The sequence below is a fragment of the Miniopterus schreibersii genome, assembly GCF_964146895.1.
Source record: "Miniopterus schreibersii genome assembly, chromosome: 16".
NCBI classification, from domain to species: domain Eukaryota; kingdom Metazoa; phylum Chordata; class Mammalia; order Chiroptera; family Miniopteridae; genus Miniopterus; species Miniopterus schreibersii.
The window spans coordinates 44,149,251-44,170,033 of NC_138116.1; the positions used below are offsets into that span (position 1 = coordinate 44,149,251).

The 20,783-nt window shown below is 41.0% G+C and overlaps 1 protein-coding gene across 5 annotated transcripts in view; it reads right to left on the reverse strand.

Annotated features, from left to right (window-relative positions):
• Positions 1 to 464: 464 nt before the first annotated feature.
• Positions 465 to 20,783, reverse strand: part of PRPSAP2 (phosphoribosyl pyrophosphate synthetase associated protein 2) — a 50,736-nt gene continuing 30,417 nt past the window's right edge. For all 5 annotated transcript variants that reach the window (XM_081162690.1, XM_081162694.1, XM_081162692.1 and 2 more), the window contains 4 exons: positions 15,250 to 15,398; positions 8,401 to 8,471; positions 4,733 to 4,879; positions 465 to 1,200 (listed from right to left, as the gene is read on the reverse strand). In XM_081162690.1, coding sequence (XP_081018816.1) covers positions 1,042 to 1,200; positions 4,733 to 4,879; positions 8,401 to 8,471; positions 15,250 to 15,398 — 526 coding nt within the window. In that variant the 3' untranslated portion in view covers positions 465 to 1,041. The remainder of the gene's footprint in view (positions 1,201 to 4,732; positions 4,880 to 8,400; positions 8,472 to 15,249; positions 15,399 to 20,783) is intronic.

The following is a 20,783-nucleotide window of genomic DNA, read 5'->3' on the forward strand; positions in this document are numbered from 1 at the left end:
CCATGAATTGGATGGGACTGCCCACACGTGACCTTCATGGGAGAACACACTGGCGTAACTCAGGACCTCAGTGTTCCACAGTCTGAACTCTAAGGTCCAAGTTTTGAGTTCTAAACTCTAGGACAGACAAGCCGTACATGCTTGGCACTGACAAGAATCACATCACCTGTCTTTTGTGACCAACCCCCCCCCAGCATCTCATCCCCAAGGGCATTCAGTGCCACGTTCTGTTTGGAAAACGGCTGTGCTGTCAAACAAGGGGCACAGGCCCCTACCCCCCGCCCTCCAGCCTGGGATTTGAGTTCCTCTCCGGCCACAGTCAAGTGACTATGAACAGGAACGTGCAGGGTTCTGGACAAGTAGAACAGAGAACATTACATCCCTATGAAGCTGCTGTGTCCCCCAAAAAGTTACAGCAGAGAAAATTTAATCAATGTGATGAACATTTTAACACCCACAGCATGTATATTCAGCTTTCATTTTATTTTAGTTATAAAACAATTGCCAAAACACAAAGTGTAAAAAAAAAAAATCACACACAAACAGTAAGTTTTTATTCCTTCTTTTGCAGAAAATAAATAATGGTCACATGTTCCATATGCTTGTCTATAAAAGCATTTCTAAAAATGTCATCTACTGGATTCAACAGTATAGGTTTTTTGGCTTTTCAATTGTAGGTATCATACAGTAGATTATTTTATTTTATTAAATTTTTTAAGCACTTGGGCTCTAACAATTTTGGAAAAAGACTGCTTGTGAGCTTAAAAATTGTATTCCAAGTTATATTTTAAATAGTTAAACTAAAAATAATGTCTTAACTTACTTTAAGAGGAGAATATAGTTTTTCTTTTATAAAAATTGCCCCCAAAACTCACAAACACCCAAATTGACAAAAAAATTGGTCTATCTTCATAGTAATTAACAAGAAAGGAACAAAACACAAATGGCCTCCGGGAAGTACATCAAATCGGGTGAGATCCCACAGTGCGCACTCTTGCGGTTCCAGTTTGGCCCCTGGGAGATGTAAGAAAAGACAGCTCTTCAGTCATCTAAGCCTATGTTTCTGAAAAGGTAGGACATGGACTCCCCATTGTGAATCCGACGGATGGCTTCTGAAAGGATCATGCTGATATCCACAGTTTTAATTTTGGGGCACTGCAGCTTCTGGATTTCGTGTGGAATTGTATTGGTAACGACCACCTTTGAATCAAGAGAGAAAAACCAAGAACATCATAAAACCAAGTAGCTTCCTGGTATGATCTGGAAATCTGACATATTCTCAAATCTCTGAAGGACAGTGAGTCAATCGTACCTTCAACAATGTTTCAGTCCCTGTGAACGCTACCTTTGTTTCTTAGACTAAGATTTGATAAACTTACAAAAAGACAGATAATAAAAAGTGTTGACAAGGATGTGGAGAAACTGGCAGGAATGGAAAACGGTTCAGCTGTGTAAGAAAACAGTCTGGCAGGTTCTTTAAGAGTTTAAACACAGAGTCACCATGTGACCCTGCAACTCTACTTCTAGGTATATGCCCAAGAGAAATGAAAACATAACGCTCATACAAAGCCAATAAATGAGTGTTTCCAAAAGCACTGTTCACAGCAGCCAGAAAGCAGAACAGTCCAAGTTTCCCCAAATGAAGAGATAAAGAAATGAAGTGCTGACACACACGCTACCACATGGACGAACACTGTGCAGAGTGAAAGAAGCCAGATATGAAAGACCAACACTGTATGACCGCATTCTCATAAAATGTCCAGACTGGGTAAATCTACAGAGACGGAAAGTAGATTAAGTGAAGTGGTTGCCTGGGGCTGGGTGGATGGGGAAGAAATGGAGAATGATTGCTAAGGGGCCTGAGGTTTCCTTCTAGGGGGATGAAAATGTTCTAATGACCACAGTAACGGTTGTACAATTCTGTGAATGTACTAAAAACCACCGAATCACATATACTCTAAGTGGTTGAATTGCATCTCAATAAAGCTGTTATTTTAAAAAGTTAGGACTTGATAAAAATGAAAAATGGAGAAAACAAGCACTTTTCAATAGCTACAAATGAAAAAAAAATTACCTTCTTAAAAAGACCCGGGAATGGGAATTTTAATAATAATTATTTATAATATATATTCCCTACTTCCAAAATAAGGCTCAAGACAGTTTATAATAAAGCAGCACATATTGAAGGAGACTGCTGAAAGAGATGGACAGTCAGAAGTTATTCAGAGCCAGCACTAGGGACATGAAAACCTAGTCTAACCTAATTATTGACTCATCATTTGGCACTTGATCTTCCTGGTAACAAAAATGGAAGCATAAAAGGCTATATAAATCTCACTACCTATAAAAGAGAACAGTTCCCAAAGAGAAAAAAAATACCTCCCACTGGTATCAAACAGAATTTACTGCACCAGTCACACAGAATTAACATGCCCAGGGTAGGGCTGAGCCTGCACTATGTGTGCCTGTGGTGATCTTGTGGGCTGATTTTTCTTACTAAATAACCACCCTCATTAGGAAATGAATTTTCTAAATTTATTCTAACCATATCTTTTAATTTTTTATTTTTAAAAATATGCCTTTATTGATTTGAGAGAGAAAAAGGGAGAGTGAGAGACAGAAACATCAATGACAAGCGAGTCATTGATTGGCTGCCTCCTGCACACCCCATACTGGGGATGGAGCCCACAACCCAAGCATGTACCCTGACCAGGAGTCGAACCGCAATCTTCTGGATCACAGGTCAATGCTCAACCACTAAGCCATGCCGGCCGGCCTCTAACCATTTTTTAAAATAACAGATTTATTGAGATATAATTCACATACCATACAATTCACCCAATTTTTTAAAAAAAATGTCTTTTTTTATTTCAGAGAGAGGAAGGGAGAGAGATATAGAAACATCAATGATGAAAGTGTCACTGCCTCCTTCATGTCCCCTATTTCGGGTCAAGCCTGCAACCTGGGTATGTGCCCTGACTGGGGATCAAACCCCGATCTCCTGGAGCATAAGTCAATGCTCAATTACTGAGCCACACTGGCTGGGGTAATTCACCCAATTTTTTAAGGTGGACAAATAATTTTGTGCATGCAAATCAAATACTGCCAACTTTTTCCATCATTTTCTCTCCAACACTAAAAATCATGACGCTGTATTCTGGGGACAGCCCAATTCACCCATTTAAAGTGTGCAATTTGATGGTTTTTAGAACACTCAGGGTTGTGTTTAATATCTCCCCAGAAAGAAGCTCTGAGTGCCTGAGCTGGTGGTCCTAGTTATCCTTTCCCCAGCCCCTGGCAACCACAAATGTACGGTATGTATAGATGCCTGTTCTGGGCATTTTAACTTAACTACTTGCAATTTTGAAGAAGACATGAAAACACTTTAAACCATGACTTTTGAGCTTCAAGCACTAAGCACCGGCTCCTTCTCTGAAAGGAGAAGAGCCTCCCTCCCCCTCTCAACACCGGCCTCCCAGCCTGTCCACCTGCTGTTATTTTTCCATTGCGCCAAACTTTATAATCTACTGTGCAGCTATGCTTTGCATGTAAGTTTACATGAAAACCTCTGCTTCCCGACCAAGAGGGGCACAGGGCCAGTGCAGCCACTGGTTCCTTGCCCAACTTCGTCATGCACATCGGTGAGAGCTCCCAGGGATGCAAAGGCATCCATAGGGCAGCTCTCCACTCAAGTGCTCCCACCTGCCCCTGCTGGCTGCTGTGCCTTCCCTCCAAAGCCCACTCTGCTCTAAGGCCTGGCTCCAGCATCCCCTCTCCACCTTCCTCTGGCTGCTCTTTCCAATTGGCCCCCAGAGAGCACTAGAGAGAGCTCTACCTACTGCTGTGTGGACAGACCAGTGAGAGCGGCCCTGGGCCTGAAATCTTCTCACTTTACTTAATATGTGTATTCTACGTTGTCCATTTTGCCTCCTTGAGTGCCTCTAATGCCATTCTGGGTTCTTTGTTCATTTCCTGAACTAAGTGAGGAAGGAGGCTGCTTGATCAGAGCCATGCAAGTCTCTACTGAGGCATCTGGAACCCATCAAAGATGATAAACAGAGTGGGGCCAGGCTCGGGAGTTCTAATGTGAAGAGTAACTATGTGAGACTTGGAAAAGTAAAAGGAGTTTCACTAATTTAAGATTCAATACCCAGCACTTCTATTTAAGAAAGAAAAAAAAAGTGCTTGGTACAATCCACCCCATTACCTGGCCGGCCTCCAGAACAGGGAGGTGCACAAAGGAGGGCTATAAGCCTGGACAGCCTTCTTCAGCCACAAGGGAGCCCGAGGCACCTTAGGAAAACCGCCCTGTTGGCCTTCCTCTCCCAATTTCCTATCACAGGCAGCTGCACTAGGGCATCAGACACACTAATGTCTGACCCAAATGTTCAGCCTCGTAGTTGTCTGGCCTCAGTCACTGAACTTTCCTGATGCACAATTTCTCATCGCTCTGAATCGGTGCTGACGGGGGCCTTGGGCTGTGGCGGAGCTCAGGAGGGTGCCGCACAGCATCCAGCATTGCCAGCACAGTAGACATGCTCCATTTATGAAAGTTACAGAATTGTTAGCTACTACTAGGGGCAAAAGACAAAGGCTTATAGTGGTTGAAACACGTTTTTAATCCATTTGTAACTACAAAACAGATCCCTCTTCACCTGCTCTCTGTAACTACAGATCAGGAGGTGCCAGAATGGCAGGGGAGGCGTGCTCACACATGGGGTGGCTCTGTTACCTCGTCGATGGCAGATTCTTCAATCAGTCGGGGAGCATCTGAAGATAACAAGCCATGAGTCGCCATCACAAAGATCTTATATGCACCTCTTTCCTTCAGGGTCTCTGCTGCAGCAAGAAAGCTGTCAACATCATCGATAATGTCATCCTGTCAAATTACAGATTGAGCAAAATGTACATGAACACGAACACGCTGGCAAAGGCAGGTTTAGATAACCAGGAAGAAGAAAGGTTCTCATTTTACAATAACAAATCTGTTTTACAAGTCTGGACAGCAGGGCCTGTCCCTGCTCCCCCTGCATGCCCTCCAGGCCTTTCCGAGCATTTGTTGCAGTTCTGTCGCTCACAGGCAGCTTGTCTCTCCACCACACTCCACGCTCCCTGCAGTTTCCAGCTCTATATCCCTATGTCCAGAACTGCGCCCCCACCATGCAGGTGCTCCAAATACATTCACTCAATGTTTTTTTAAAAAACACATAGTAAAACTGTTAGAAGATGCTTTGAATGGGTTGTTCTTTCCTCTTTTCTTGCTACTTTTCCAAATTTTCTCCACTGTGCAGAGGGGAACTATGCTTTTTACATGTTTTTATAATGGGGGAAAGCACTAATTATTATGTTTAACAATATTCCCAGTTCAGTGGATTCTATGGATCACAGATTCCCAATGTGAGATAATAAAATATATATATGTTGGTCTCTGCCCCTGGTTCCTGGGACAGGGCTCCTGAAACCCTGGTAAACTGCTAAATGGTAAGAGCCCTAAGAGCATCTTTTGTTCGAACAGCTGGCCTCAGACTCCCTCCCTGACACAGGGCTCCTCATACCCTTGTAATTTCCTGGGTGATAGGACTGTCTTTTGTTGTAGGGAGGTGACTCTGGGTGGGTTCCTGGATGGGTGCTGATGACTGGAAAGAACAATCCATGATTGGAAGCTTGGGATTTTCAGTCCCTACTTCTCTAGAGAGGGGAGAGGGACTGAAAGTAGAGTTAATGATCAATCATGCTATGTGAGGAAGCTCCACGAAATCCCATAGTAGGGGGCTCAGAGAGCTTCCGGGGCAATGAACAAAACCATGAACCAGGAAGGTGACATACCTAAACACCACGGGGACAGAAGGTCCTCTGCTAGGGACCCTTCCAGACATCATCCTATGTATCTCTTCATCTGTGGCCTTTATCATGTCCTTTAATAAACTGGTAAATGTAAGTAAGTGTTTCCCTGAGTTCTGTGAGCTGCTCTAGCAAGTTAATCCAACCAATGAAGGGGTCACAGGAACCTCTGATTTGTAGCTAAATCATAGAAGTTGTGGGTAACCTATTACTTGAGAACAGCATCTGAAGGGGCGGCAGTCTTGTGGGACTGAGCACTTAACCTGTGAGACCTGACAGTCTTCTGGTAGACAATGTCTGAGTTAAACCATAGCAGAGTGGAAAAATCTCCACTCTGGTGACCAGAAGGGAAGTGTTTTATATGAGTAGTAAAAAGACACACAGTAAAGAAACACAGGAGGAGGAAAACTGAGTCTTTCCTATTATACCCAGGCTACCAGCTATTTCAAGCCCATTTGGGTATCAAGCATTGTCTAGGGTTGAATAGATATTCACGTATTTTATTTACTGAGTGTGGCAAAAGTAGATTTACAGTTGTGAGTATGCAAATCACAGAGCTTATTCTTGTATTATCATTTATTAATTATTGTATTCGTTTCCATACAAACTGTAAACCTACTTTCGCCAACCCTGAATGTATATATATAAAACTCTCTTCAAATATATACTGATACCACTATGATCAAAAAACACCAAACCACATATATTACTTTAAAAGCACTTTTGGTAAAATGGTACTCTGAAAACCAGTTTGACAGGTTCTTATAAAACTCAACTTGCAATTACCGTGAAACCCAATGACTGAACTTTTGGTCATTTATCTCAGAAGAATAAAAACTCTGTTCACACAAAAACCTACACACAAATGTGCAGAGCAGCTTCATTTCTAATAGCAGAACCCTGGAAACAATCCAAATTCCCTTCACAGTTGAGTGGCTAAGGGAGCTGCACAGCCTCCACACACAGAGTGCTGCTCGGCATTGAAAGGACAACTGTTAATGTACAACCTGGATGGATCTCTGGGAAATCATGCTAAGTGAAAAAAGTCAATCTCCAAAGGTATCAAACTGTATATTCCATTTATGAGGCTTTCTTGAAATCACAATTATAGAGACAGGACAGATTAGGGACTACAACAGAGTTAGGGATCAAGTGGGGAGGAGGTAGGTGTAGCTACAGAGGGGCAGCGTGAGGGAGCTTTGTGCTGGAATCGTTCGGAGTCTTGACTGCATAGTGGCCACACAAAGCTATACGTGTGGCGAGACTGCACGCACCTGCACACTCAACACTGGTGTCAGCCATCTGAAGCAGCTCTATGGAGAGTGGAATATGAATTTTTAGACTGTGTTACTATACTACAGTTAAGCAAGAACGAGGGAACTGGATAAAGCGTGTGCAAGACCTCCCTGTATTTTTTTTTGCTACTTCCTATGAATCTATAATTACTTCAAAATAAAAAGTTAAAAAAAATTTTTTTTAATGTAGTTGCAGTAGAAAGGGGGAAAAAGTGCTACTGAATTTTGTTTCTACAGATTTTGTTACTACATTTTGTTAATTAAGAATAAATTAATAGACAGCTATCACCCTATAGGGTGATGTCAGAGATTTTCTAACAAAATTACAAGTGCTGAGGAGAACGTGGGGCCCACTATGGAGGCCTGGTGAAGGGGTATGACTGCTTTGGGAACAAGGTGGCACCACCTAGTAAAGGTGGAAATGTGTGTACTTTCAAACTGAACAACTCCATTCGCAGGCACCTAGAAAGTCTTTCTGCACGCACCAGAAAACAAGTGTGAGAATGTTCAAAGCAGTATTATTTGGAAATAGAAAAGACTGTATGTTCAATGCCCAGAGAACAGATAAATAAGTTGTGTAATAGTTATACCATGGAACACCATACAGTGAAAAAGAATACTGTACCACACAAGGAAATCTCAAAGCAGCAAGGACAAAAAGGCAGAGTGCACAGACTTCATTATATAAACATCAAAACCACGCAAAACAAAACAATAGTGTTTACGGACACGTGTACTCATGGTAGAATACAAGGACAAGTAAGGGCATGAATGACAACCCTCAGGGTAGTGACAACCTTTGGAGGGAACAGAGGACAGAGACCAGGGAAAAGGCCGGAGGCGCTACAAGGGCACTCAACAATGTGGTTTCCAAGCTGAGTAGGGAGCACCCATGTATTCATCTTATTCTTATTTAAACTGTACAGGCATTAAATGTAATCCTTTTGTGCACTGTTTTGGTGAAGTGTGAGAGGATGTGTGTCTTAAATAGTTATAATCAATTTTGTATCCTATTTTGATCACAGAACAATGTCTCATGTTATGACAAACAGCTGCACACTATTTAGTTAACAAAGTAGTTAGCAATTTTTTAATAAATTAATGATAACAATTTTCTATTTTGGACCAACATAAATGTTTAGTACAAGGTACCAACTCAAATGAGACTTACCTGGACATATGACTAACCCCACACAATTAACAAACAGGTTAACAAAATAACAATGGTAAATAAAACAATTAATAATAAAAGAGGTTTACATACCACAATGATGGCGATCCTTCCTCCCACATCACCAACAACTGTGATTGGGGGCTTTTCTTTAGGAATCAGCACTGGTCAGAATAAAACACACGCACAAAACTCAGAGCTAACATTGTATAGTTAGTGAAAGACTAAAACTTTCCCCAAGGTCAGGAACAAGATAAGGACGCCCACTTTCATCACTGCTATTCAACACTGGACTGGATGTGCTGGCCAGGGCAAGGCCACAAGAAAAGAAATAAAAAGCATCCAGGTGAATAGAAAGAAGTAAAATTATCTCTATTAGCAAATGACATGATCCTACATACAGAAAATACCAAAGAAGCTACAAAAAAATTACCAAAGCCAATACACAAATTCAGGAAAGTTGCAAGGTACGAGATCAACACACAAAAATCAATTGTTTCTACACACCAGCAATGAACAATCTGAAGAGGAAATTAAAAAACCAAATCCACTTAAAAATCATCAAAAGGAATAAATACCTAGGAATAAATTTAACCAAGGAGGTGAAAGACCTGCACACTGAAAACTGTAAACCACCATTAAAAGAAATTACAGAAAACAAACAGGAAGACACCCCATGTTTATAGATCAGAAAACTTAGTATAAGACACAATGCTCCCTAAAGTGATCTAGAGTCAATGCAACCCATCAAAACCCCAACTGCTTCTTTTGCAGAAATGAACTGAAAATAAAATTCATATGGAAGACCCAATAGCCAAAATCTTTAAAAAATGGAAGAATAAAGGTGGAAGACTCACACATCCCTATTTTTAAACGTATTACAAAACTTTATTAGTTTTAAATTTTTTAATTACATTTGACATTAAGCTTTATTAATCAAAACAATGTGGGTACTGGCATAAAGATAGAGATATAGATCAATGCAATAGAATTGAGAGTCTAGAAATAAACCTAAACACCTATGGTCAATTAGTCCCCCTGCCTACCCCTCCCAGTTTTATGAGATATAATTCACATATAACATTGTGTGAATTTAAGGTGTACAACCTGATGTTTTGATACACATATGTATTGCAAAATGATTACCAAAAAGATTAGTCAACATATCCATCACTTCTCATGATTAAAATTTGTGTGTGTGTGGTGGGAACATTTTAAATCTACTCTCTTAGTAATTTTTAAGTATATAATACAGTATTGTCAATTATAGTCACCAGGATATACACTAGATCCCCAGAACTTACACATCTTCTAAATGGAAGGTTGTACTCTCTGACCAACATTTCTCCATTCCCTCCATTCCCCAGCCCCTGGCAACTACCATTCTACTCTGTTTCTATGAGTTTGGTTTTTGTTTTGTTCTGTAAGATTCCACATATAAGTGAGATCATACAGTATTTGTCTTTCTCTGACTTATTTCACTCAGCATAATATACTCAAGGTCCACCCATGTTGTCACATACAAGAGGGTTTCCTTCTCTTTCATGGCTGAGTAATATACACACTTTCTTTACCTACTCATCCATCAATGGACAGTTGGAATGGGTTTTTCACAAGGGTGTCAGAAGCATTCAGTGGAGAAAGAAAAGTATTTTCAACAAATGGTGCTGCAAAAATTGAATATCCACATGCAAAAAATGAACCTGGATCCCTATCTCACACCATATACAAAAATCAACCCCAAATGGATCAAAGATCTAAAAATAAGAGCTAAAACTGTAAAACTCTTAAGTAGAAAACCTGGGAATAAATCTTTATGACCTTGAATATGGCAATGGATTCTTAGATGTGACACCAAAAGATAAGCAACAAATATAAAAGTAAGTACACTGAACTTCATCAAAATTAAAGCCTTTTGTGCATCAAAAGACACTATCAAGAAACAAAAAAGACAACCTACAGAATGAGAGAAAATATTCATATATCATGTCTGACAAGTCTATTGTCGAGAACATATAAAGAACTCTTATGACAATAAAAAGACAAACAACCCAATTTAAAAATGGGCAAAGGATTTGAATAAACACTTCTCCAAAAAAGATAAACAAATGGACAACACATGGAAAGACATTCAACATCATCAGCCATTAGGGAAATGCAAATCAAAACTACAATGCAGTAAGTACTAGTCAAACCCCACAGGATGACGAGGATCTGTGGGAGGGCCAGGCGTAAGGAAGTTCTTGCACTCTATGTAATCTCGAGTACCCTACAGGAAGAACTCTATGTTTATAATAAGGCCCTATGGTTCTAATTTCCCCCCTCAATTGTGACAATGAAAAATGTCTCCTGACACTTCCAAATGTCTTCTAGGGGACATAATTCACACCACTCCCTCCCGAGTTGAGAACCACTGCTCTAGATTAAAAGAGATTAAAGACAAGTGACAATTAAATGCAATATGTGAACCTAGGTTGGTGGCGGGGGAGAGGGGACAGAAATGTAAAGTCAAAAAATATCAAGATAAATCCCAAAACTAAAGTAATTTTTTTTACATTTTCAACACTCCTTTTCCCAAGCGCTTGGCCCCAATACTGGTGAAAAGGTATAATGCTATAGCCCTTTAGGAAATCAATCTGACAAAGAACTGTATAAACAGTTATACCTCTGATTCATCAATCTCACTTTTAGAAACGTAAAATGAAATAAGCCAAAGTATGGAAAAAGTTTTTTATCTACATAACTGCAACATTATATTGGCAAAGGCCAGGAGAAATGTACACACCCAGTTATACCCCACTTGTTCAGTTTAAGCCACATCCATAAGATGGGATATTAGACAGCCATGAAAAATGCTGTTCACAAAAGTTTTTAATGACTTGGGAAAAGATATGTTATAAATCGGGGGGGAGAAGCAGTATGCACAATCATGTAATCAGTATGACTCACAGCTCTATGGAAATGAGAAAGGGCAAAATGAAAAGAGGCCCATTAAAATATAACGGGCCTGAATTAAAAACTATTTCAGTGATTAGACTTCTTTATCTATAAGAAACCAGAGGATACAAAATAATTTTTAAATCTAATGCTAAATATCAAAATCCTTTGATATAACAAAAATCTCAAAATATATATTTGAGATACCTTATTTTCCCTGAATATCTATTTGCTATTAACTTAAACAAGCATTATATATAGGGTAACAAGCCATCAAATATGCAAAAAAGCTCAACATTTAAGATAAGTGAAATTAACAACTCAAAAAAATCAATTAAAAAAAATCTGTGAAATTAAAATTCTGGTATATTCCTCCAAAAGTCCTTTAATGATCACTACTTGAGTCAAAATGTAAATACAGAAACATTATAATTAAAATTAAAATCATGAATGAAACAAGCTGAAACATAAAGAGCAAGTTAAACAGATAAAGGAATATTAGAGTGAACTTAGCGAACATCCAGTCCCATCCCTTCGTTTTCAGGTGGGAAAACAGCTGCTCCATTTCTGTAGTCCAGAAATGACCAGCTAAGCCCACACTTAAAGACAGACTGAGGACAGTTCCTGAACACAGCCTGCAAAACCCCCAAACAGCAATGTGTTTCCCCTGGTGCTCAGGGAAATGGCTCATCCCACCAACGGACCAAGAGGCCATTGTAGGGCTTCCTGACACAAGCCCCTCACTGAGCAGCAAGGGCTCTGAGAGGGAGGGCCGGCCACAGGCCTGAGCACCCAGCAGCCTTGGAGCACAAGTGCACACACCAATGAGCAGAGAGCTCCATCAACAAATCCTGAATCCTGAATCCTAGCTCCACTTCCAGCTCTCCCTCCTCTCTAGACCCCATCACAAGGTGGAAAAGCACAGGCTCCAAGTAGGACAAGCCCATCACCAACCCCCCACCCCAGAGCACTGCTGTACACTAACTCACAAATGTAAGCCACATTACAAATGCACAACAGGTGAAATTAATTTTAGAAATATATTTTATTTAATCCAATGTATCAAAAATATCATCTTAACATGCAATCAATAAAAATTGATGAATGAGATCTTTCCCATTATAGTTTTCACATCAAGAGTGGGTGTCCTTCACGCCCCCAGCACACCTCAGGCCAGCGGGCAGGAGCCATATATCCTGACATAGCCCAGCACAGACTGCGAGACCAAAGCCCTCTCGCCAGGAGCTTGCTTAACTTCATCAGTCTCCCGAATCTGGGTCCCCTATTTCTTGCCTCTCCTCCGGGCAATTTATCCCAATATGGATGGATGCAGGCCTGAACTTGAGAAGATACCCACCCCTCACTAACTGCCCCCAGCTTGAGAGCCTTCGCAGCTTTTTACAATGTAAGTATATTAAACGGCATTCAAAATCCTCCCCAGTCTGCTCCAGCAGAATATTGCTGCCGTATCCCTCTCTCTTCCCTCTAAGGACCTTTGGCAATAAGGGTGGTGTACTTCCTGGCCACACTTTAGCCAGACACAAACCCCAGCCGCTGTCTCCAAAGCCTGCCCTCTTGCCCTCCAGGCGGTCCTGGCACCCCGATTTAACCCATGCTTCAACACCTTCTATCTCCACCTCAGCAACCCAAGGTCCACAAGGCCCAGCTGCAATCTCAGCTCCTTCATGGCTATCCCAGGACATTATTTCCTTCTCTAAGTCTTCTCTACGTATAAATGAGCAAACTCGTACGTAGACAGAGCAAGAACCTGAAGAGGTACAAAATACTCCACAGTGGCATAAAAAGTGTTTTGAGCTGAAGGGATCTGAGTTCCTAAAATCCCTCATTTGCCTAAAAACAGAGCCTCCAAAAGAACTCATTGGTTATATATACATCCTCTCCAGGAACAACCAGGCAAAGACTGACTCTCCCCTCCTACAGCAGAAGTCAGCACCACTCCCAGACAGACACTGCCTCATACCAAGCCTCACCCCTATCCATTTCCTGAGGTCTCATTTCTCTTCCCAAAAGGTCATCTGTTTTCCCGTAAGTGTCCTCCTCATCTTCTTCCCCTATTAAAATGGTATATACCATTGATAAGCCCCAAATTCTAACCTCCTCCTAAAATCTGTGTTCTAAAAGTTAATTTCACTTTAGTAAGCATTTATTGATTGCTCACCATGTGGCAGGCATTGTGCTATTTGTGAGAAATACAACATTAAGTTCAAAATGATCTCTACCTTCCTAAAGCTCTCTGCCTAGTGGGTCATGCAAATACTGTTCTAAACAGATAAGGAAAGTGAAATAGAGAGAGATTAAGGAGCTCCCCCAAAGTCAGCTAGCTCACAAGGCCGGGGTCGGGATGTGAACCCAGGCTCTTGGGGCCACATTCCCAACCACAACTCCTCCACCAGGTGAGCCCCAATAGGGACAGGAACCCCGATTCCCAACTGCCACGTGTCCTGAGTATGCTTACAAGTTTGAGAATTCTTCATGATTTTAAGCAATAATATTCTCATTGACTTGTTGCCAGCGTGATAGGAAATATATCAATGCCTATGTAATTTTATTAAAATAAAAGTGATTAAACTTATTTTAAAAATTGTTTAAAAAGTATTTCAGTTCAGTGTGATAAAGTTGTAATAGTAACAAAGACTATGACCTTAGCCAAAGTGTGGTCCGACTCCTGTAAGCCCTTTTCTCAACCTGGACTAACCCTTGGGCTTTGTCCTCAGGCTGGAATTCCTGAACTCATCTTATCCCCCAGGCCTTCTTTTAGCAAGAATTTCATTAGGTCAGTTTAGCAAGAATTCCCCCTACCCCTGATGCCTCCCCCTCTTAGTGATTTTCTATCACTGACCCCTCCCTCCCCCAACCAGTTTCTTGGCTCTCAATCTCCATTGGGCCTTGCTATATTCAGAGCTGAGCCCAGTTCTACAGTGAGATGTCTTTCTCCCCAATGCAACATTTACTAAATAAAGTCTGTTTTTTCTACCTTAAAAAAAAAAAAAGCTGTCTTTTCTGTTACTAAGACAAATTCAGATCCCTAGGTACTGAATGTAAAGAGGATAGAAGAATAGTTTTTCCTCCCCAACAGACTCAAAGGCAGTATTTTTTTTTAATTGAAAAAATATTAAAGCATGAGGCAAATTTCTTAAAAACAAAACCCAATTCACACATAAATCTTACCAGCCCATCATAACAATTTTCATCCTTCACAGTTCTTCCTGGTCCTTGCACAAAGGTGAATATACACTCTCATATTCTGCCTTATTTATATGCATCCCACAGGTTATCTCGTTTCCAGATAGTCTTAATTATTTCAAAGAGCTGCATAATTAGCCCTGGCCAGTTTGGCTCAGTGGTTAGAGCGTCAGCCTGCGTACCAAAGGTCTCGGGTTGGATTCCCAGTCAAGGGCACATACCTGGGTTGCAGGTTTGATCCCTGGCCCCGATCGGGGCATGTCCGGGAGGCAACCCGTCAATGTGTCTTCTCTCACATCAATGTTTCTCTCTCTCCTCTCTCCCCGCCCCCCTTCCTCATGCCCTCTCTTCTACTCTCTCTAAAGAAAACCAATGGAAAAAACACATGTGGGTGAGGGTTAACAACAGAAAGAAGAGCTGCATGATTAGATACACTGATACAACACCGTTTACTCAGCCCACTCTGATAAGCCAGTCAGGCTCCTCCAGTATTCTGCAATAAAATAACGCCGGAGCGAACAACTTGTGCTTGTGTTAAACTACAAAATATATTACTGAATGAATGAAATTCCCTCAAGTGACACAGCTTGAGCACTTTCACAGTTTGGCTATAACCAGACAAACTGCTTTTGAAAGGCTCTACAGTCCACGGAGCCATCAGAAGTGCATTTGTTACAACCAGGCCAGGAAAAGTATTTTGTCAACTTAAAAAACAGAAAGAGAAGAGGTAATTCACATTTGAAAAAAATTAAGTCAGCCTTAAAACCAAAGAGGGAAGCAAAAAAGGAGCAGCACACTTACTAGGGATCTCCAGGCTGGGGTGGATGGCAGCCACACTCCTGACCATGGGCGGGGAATGCCGTCCATCCACCAAGTCGGACTCAGCATCCTGAGCTTCTCCATGAATCACTGCAATACCCAGTCGAAGGCGCTCAGCAAAAGACTGTGCCCTGAGGGAGACCATGAGACAATTCAAAAATCATGCAGCACCTGTCTTCTGTTAATGTCAATGGAAGAAACATTAAAAGAACATGAATAAAAGTAGTTTCCCAAAGGATTAATGAAAAAAGAGAATAAAATAATCTCAGAGTCCTAGACTCCAGCACAAAGTGTGGAGCCCCATGTGATAAACACGTCCCTCTGGCAATGGGCACCAATGGGTGGGCAGCAGGGGCCCTGGTCTGCACTCAGCCAACTAAGTGAGCCTGCATAAGTTAATTAACTTCCTCTAAGCCTCGCTTTCCTCACTTGTAAGTGCTAATTTTCTACTTTATAGTGAAAACAAACCATGAGACAAAGTGCATTAAAAACTCAAAGTATTAAGCATCAATTTTTAAGTTTTATTAAGGTGTAATTGATATACAATTAACTGCACATATTTAAGCTATTTTAATTTCATAAACTCTGATGCATGTAGATATCCATATAAACATTAGCACAACCAACACAATGAAAGTATTTATCATGACAAATGTTTCCTTGTGCCCCTCTGTAATTTTCTCCTTCAAGCACCAGGCAATTAGAGATCTGCTTTCTGTCACCACAGATTTCATAAGTGGAATCAGAGTATGTAGTCTCTTGTGTCTTACTTCATTCATTCGACGTAACGCTTTGGAGATCCATCCATGATATACTGTACATCAACAGGCCATCCCTTTACATTGCTGAGTAACAGTCTGTTGTATGGGTCTCTCACAGTTTGTCCATTTACTGGTTGATGGACTTTTGAGTTGTTTCCAGTTTTGAGTTATTACAAAACTGCTATGAATATTCACATACAAATCTTTGTATGGACTTATGCTTTCTTTTCTCTTGGGTAAATACCTAAGAGTAGAATGGCTAAATCATATGGTAGGCATATACTTAACTCTTTCAAAAACAACCAGCCCAGCTGGTGTGGCTCAGTCATTGAGCCTCAACCCATGAACCTGGAGGTCACGGTTTGATTCCCAGTCAGGGTACACGCCCGAGTTGTGGGCTCCATCCCCAGTAGGGGGCATGCAGGATGCAGTTGATCGATAATTCTCTCTCATCGTTGATGTTTCTATCTCTCTCCCTCTCCCTTTCTCTCTCTGAAATCAATAAAAACATATTTCAAAAGACACACAAAACCACCAAAGTGATTATAGGGGTGAGGAACGTCTAGCCTGCAGGCTGTGTATGGCCCACGAAATCATTTGGTCTGGCCCTGCAAAGGCAACCGCAAGCGGGACTCGAAATTCAATAAATCTAGTTTTTTTCATTGCTCATTTTTAAGTTGATAATTTTGTATGGCCTGCAAATGATGTTATAAATATCCAAATGGCCCTTGGCAGAAAAAAGGTTCCCCACCCCTGCACCTTTCATGCCCATGAAAGTTCCTGTTCTACATTCTCAGCAGCACTTGGTGTGGTTAGTCATTTTAATATTATCCATTCTAATGGTCTGCAGTGGTACTTCACTGTGGTTTCAACTTGGATTTCCCTCAAGGCAAATAGTGTTGAACATTTTTTCATGTGCTTATCTGCCATCCATATATACTCTTTAGTAAAAGATCTGTTTATCTTTTGCCAATTTATTAATTAGGTTGTCAGTTCTCTTATTAAGTTTTGAGAAGTCTTTATTTAGTGTAAATATAAGTCTTTTATCAGATATACGTGTTAAGTGAAGACCAAGTAAATGGGCAAATCAATTTCATTCATATTTGGCCAAGACTCAAATACCATAATCACTGGTGTGGAAAACTCCAAGAAGTCACTGTTGTGTTGCTACCTTCCAGTAAACAACATATGGCTGAATCACCTTGGGTAAGTTTCTTCATCCCCTCAGGTGTGTTTCCTCATCTGTGAGAGAAAATGCTGACCTCCTAGGTAGAGAAGATCAAATGAGATAATATAGATCTCTTATTCCAGCTACTTCAGCAGAACACACAGACTGGGGGGCTTGAACAATGGACATTTATTTCTCAGTTCTAGAGATACAAGTCCAAGATCAAGGCATCAGCCAATCGACGGCCTCCTGGTTTGCAGATGGCCACCTTCTCCTATCCTCAGAAGGCAGAGAACAGAGAGCCAAAGCAAACTCTATCTCCTCTCATACAGGCACTAATCCCATCCAAGGGCTCTACCTTCATCACCTAATCACTTCCGAAAGGCCTCTCCTCCTAAATACCATCACTTTGGGTAAGACTAAGATTTCAACATATGAACTTGGGGGGGGGGGGGAGACAAACATTTGATCCACAATACTAAATAAAACACCTGACATACGACATAAGCTCCCTGAGGGCATCTTCCTAGGCCTACATCAGACTTAGTGCAATAGGTCCTCAATAAACATCTGAATGGATAAATGACAAACATCCCTGTCATACTAATAAAAGCCAAATAAGCTAAGCAAAAGGCTACCACAATGGAAAAAATTCTACCACTCATCTAGTCATCTCATCAATACATGATGTTAGATGTAAAATGAGAATTTTATAAGTTACCAAAAGCCTACCCAGATAGGTGAGTCAAAATTCATCAACTTCTGGTATTTAGTGGGAAAAAATTTATCAAAGTACACTGCTGCCACGTCTGTTTCCACTAAGATGGAGTACTCCTCCCACAAAATACAACGAAAACCCTGAATATTATATATATGAAACAAACATAAGAAGACTCTAATGGTAGAGAGGAGAAAGCAGACTGGCCAGGGACCTCAGGACTGAGGAAATGACATGGTGGTGAGTCCTCTGGGCTTTCTTTTTGCATTATTCCAGACTTGCAGCTGGAGAAGCAGGCAACCCAAAAATGCCAATGGGTACACAGCCCCAAAAGAGCCTGCTCTCTCTATCCAAAGGACCAAGAAAGGAGCAGCCTCACAAGTCAGAAAGCTTTAAGAAGACAGAAACTGCCCTACTCCAGACAGATATCACAGAAAACACTGCGGCTGCATCCCTCCCCGACAGGAGTGAAAACCAAGTAAAGGGTCTATACTTCCTCCCTTCCCAAGCTACAGTGATGCACCCCAAACCCTGCGGGATGAAGAGAAGGCCAAGTAAGAAGCTGGAACTTTCATCCCTACTCAGCGGTAATGAGCCCCCACCTACCAGTGTCAGTGGAGAGTGAAACCTGGACTTCACCCCAACTCAGCAGGAAAGAGGTGCCTTCCTCCTCCCTCCACCAGGCGGTGTCAGAGGAGGCCTAGTGCAGTCAAGACTCACCAGCCCAGTGGCCACCTGCCTCTTCGTGTTAATGGAGGACATGTAAAAGGTCTATACTCCAACTTCCACCCACTTCTGATTGTTTGATCTATTTGTTACTACAAAGCTATAGCAATCAAAACAGAGTAGTACTGGCATCCAGACAACAGAATAGAACTGAGGGTCCAGAAATAAATGCAAACATCTACAGCCAATTGATTTCTAACATGGGTGCCAAAGTCATCCAAGGGAAAGAACAGTCTTTTCAACAAAGGGTGCTGGACAACTAAGTTGGATAATCACATGGAAAAGAAAGAAGCTGAACACCTACCTCACTCCACATACAGAAATTAACTCAAAATAGCTCTACAACCTAAATATAAGAGCTAAAACTAAACTATTAAGAGAAAACATAGGGGCAAAAGGTAACGACCTTGAATTTAGCACTGCATCCTTAGATACGATGCCAAAGGACAAGCAACAACAACAAAAAAGCTAAATTAGACTTCACAAAAATTAAAAACTTTTGTACATCAAAGGACATCACCAAGAGAGGGAAAAGACAACCTACAGAATGGAGTAAGATGTCTGCCAATCATACATCTGATAAAGGTCTAGTATTTAGAATATATAAGGAAGTCCTACAACTCAACAACAAAAAGACAAACAACCCAATTTAAAAATAAGCAAAGGATTTGAGTAGACATTTCTCCAAACATATACTAATGGCCACAAGCACACGAAAAGATGCTCGACATCATCATCATTAGGAAAATTCAAATCAAAACCACAATGAGAGTCCTGGCCAGTGTTGCTCAGTGATTAGAGCATTGGCCTGAGCACCAAAGGGTCTTGGGTTCAATTCCCGATCAATGGCATGTACTTGGGTTGCAGGTTCGATGCCCGGCCTGTGCGGGGCCCATTTGGGAGGCAACCAATCGATGTGTCTTCTCTCACATCGATGTTTCTCTCTCCCTCCCTCCTCTTACTCTCTCTAAAAGTGAATGGAAAAAGTATCCTTGGGTGAGGAGTAACCAAACAAACAAAAAGCCACAACAAGATACCATTTCATACTCACTAAGACGACTATAATCATCTAATGTAATATAGATGGTAATAATGTAGAGAAATTAGGACCCTGGTACATTGCTGGTGATACTGTAAAATGGAAAATAGTTTTGTAGTCCCTCAAAACTGTAAACAGAATTACGATGGCCTAGCAATTTCAATCCTAGGTATACATCTACAAGAAATGAAAACATTTGTCAATGCAGAAACTTATAAACAAAATGTTCACAGCAGTACTATTCAAAATAGCCAAAAGGTGGAAACAACCCCAATGTCCATCAATGGCTGAATAAAGTACAGTACATCCATGGAATATTATTTAGCTATGAAAAGAAGTGAAATACCAACACATAGATGGTCCTCAAAAACATTATGCCAAGTGAAAGAAACCAAACACCAAAGGCCATATACTGTATGATTCCATTTACATGAAATATCCAGAATAAGCGAATCCAGAGACAGAAAAGATGACTGGGTGGCAGGGCTGGGGGAGGGATGGAGAGCGACTGCGCAGAGCGCACAGGGTGCTCCGCAGTGAGGCAGGGGCTGCCAACACTGCGAATGCCCCGACGCCAGTGAACTGTATACTTTAAATGGTTACTTGGACACTGTGTGCTTTTTACCTTAACTTTTTATAAGTCTGTACATCAGAGAAAAATAAGTTACTACATTAAAATTAGTTCAGCCTTTGCACAAATGTTTAAAAAAGTTGTTTGAAATGTTTACATTCCAAAATGAGTCATAGTTTACTAAGACTTAATCAAATGGACAATGTGAGCTCTGATGATACAGCTTCTTGAAGGAAGGGTATGTGGGCACAGCCCTGGCTACACTAGGAGGTTGGCTCTAAGAACATGGCAACTTCATGGCTTATCACAAATGCCAACCTAATTAATACACTAAATGTCATTCTTAATTTATAATGGAAAACTACTTATCTGTAACCCTTCTAAACCAATGGCTTACTATGTGCAAGCTCTCCTTCATCCTTCAAAATTAACAGTCCATGGGTCCAGGAGGGAGGTACCTATGTTTTCTTTCATTCCACAGGACTCAACAGTGATCCAGTGAGCAAAGGTATTCAATTGTGGAAAATAATTTT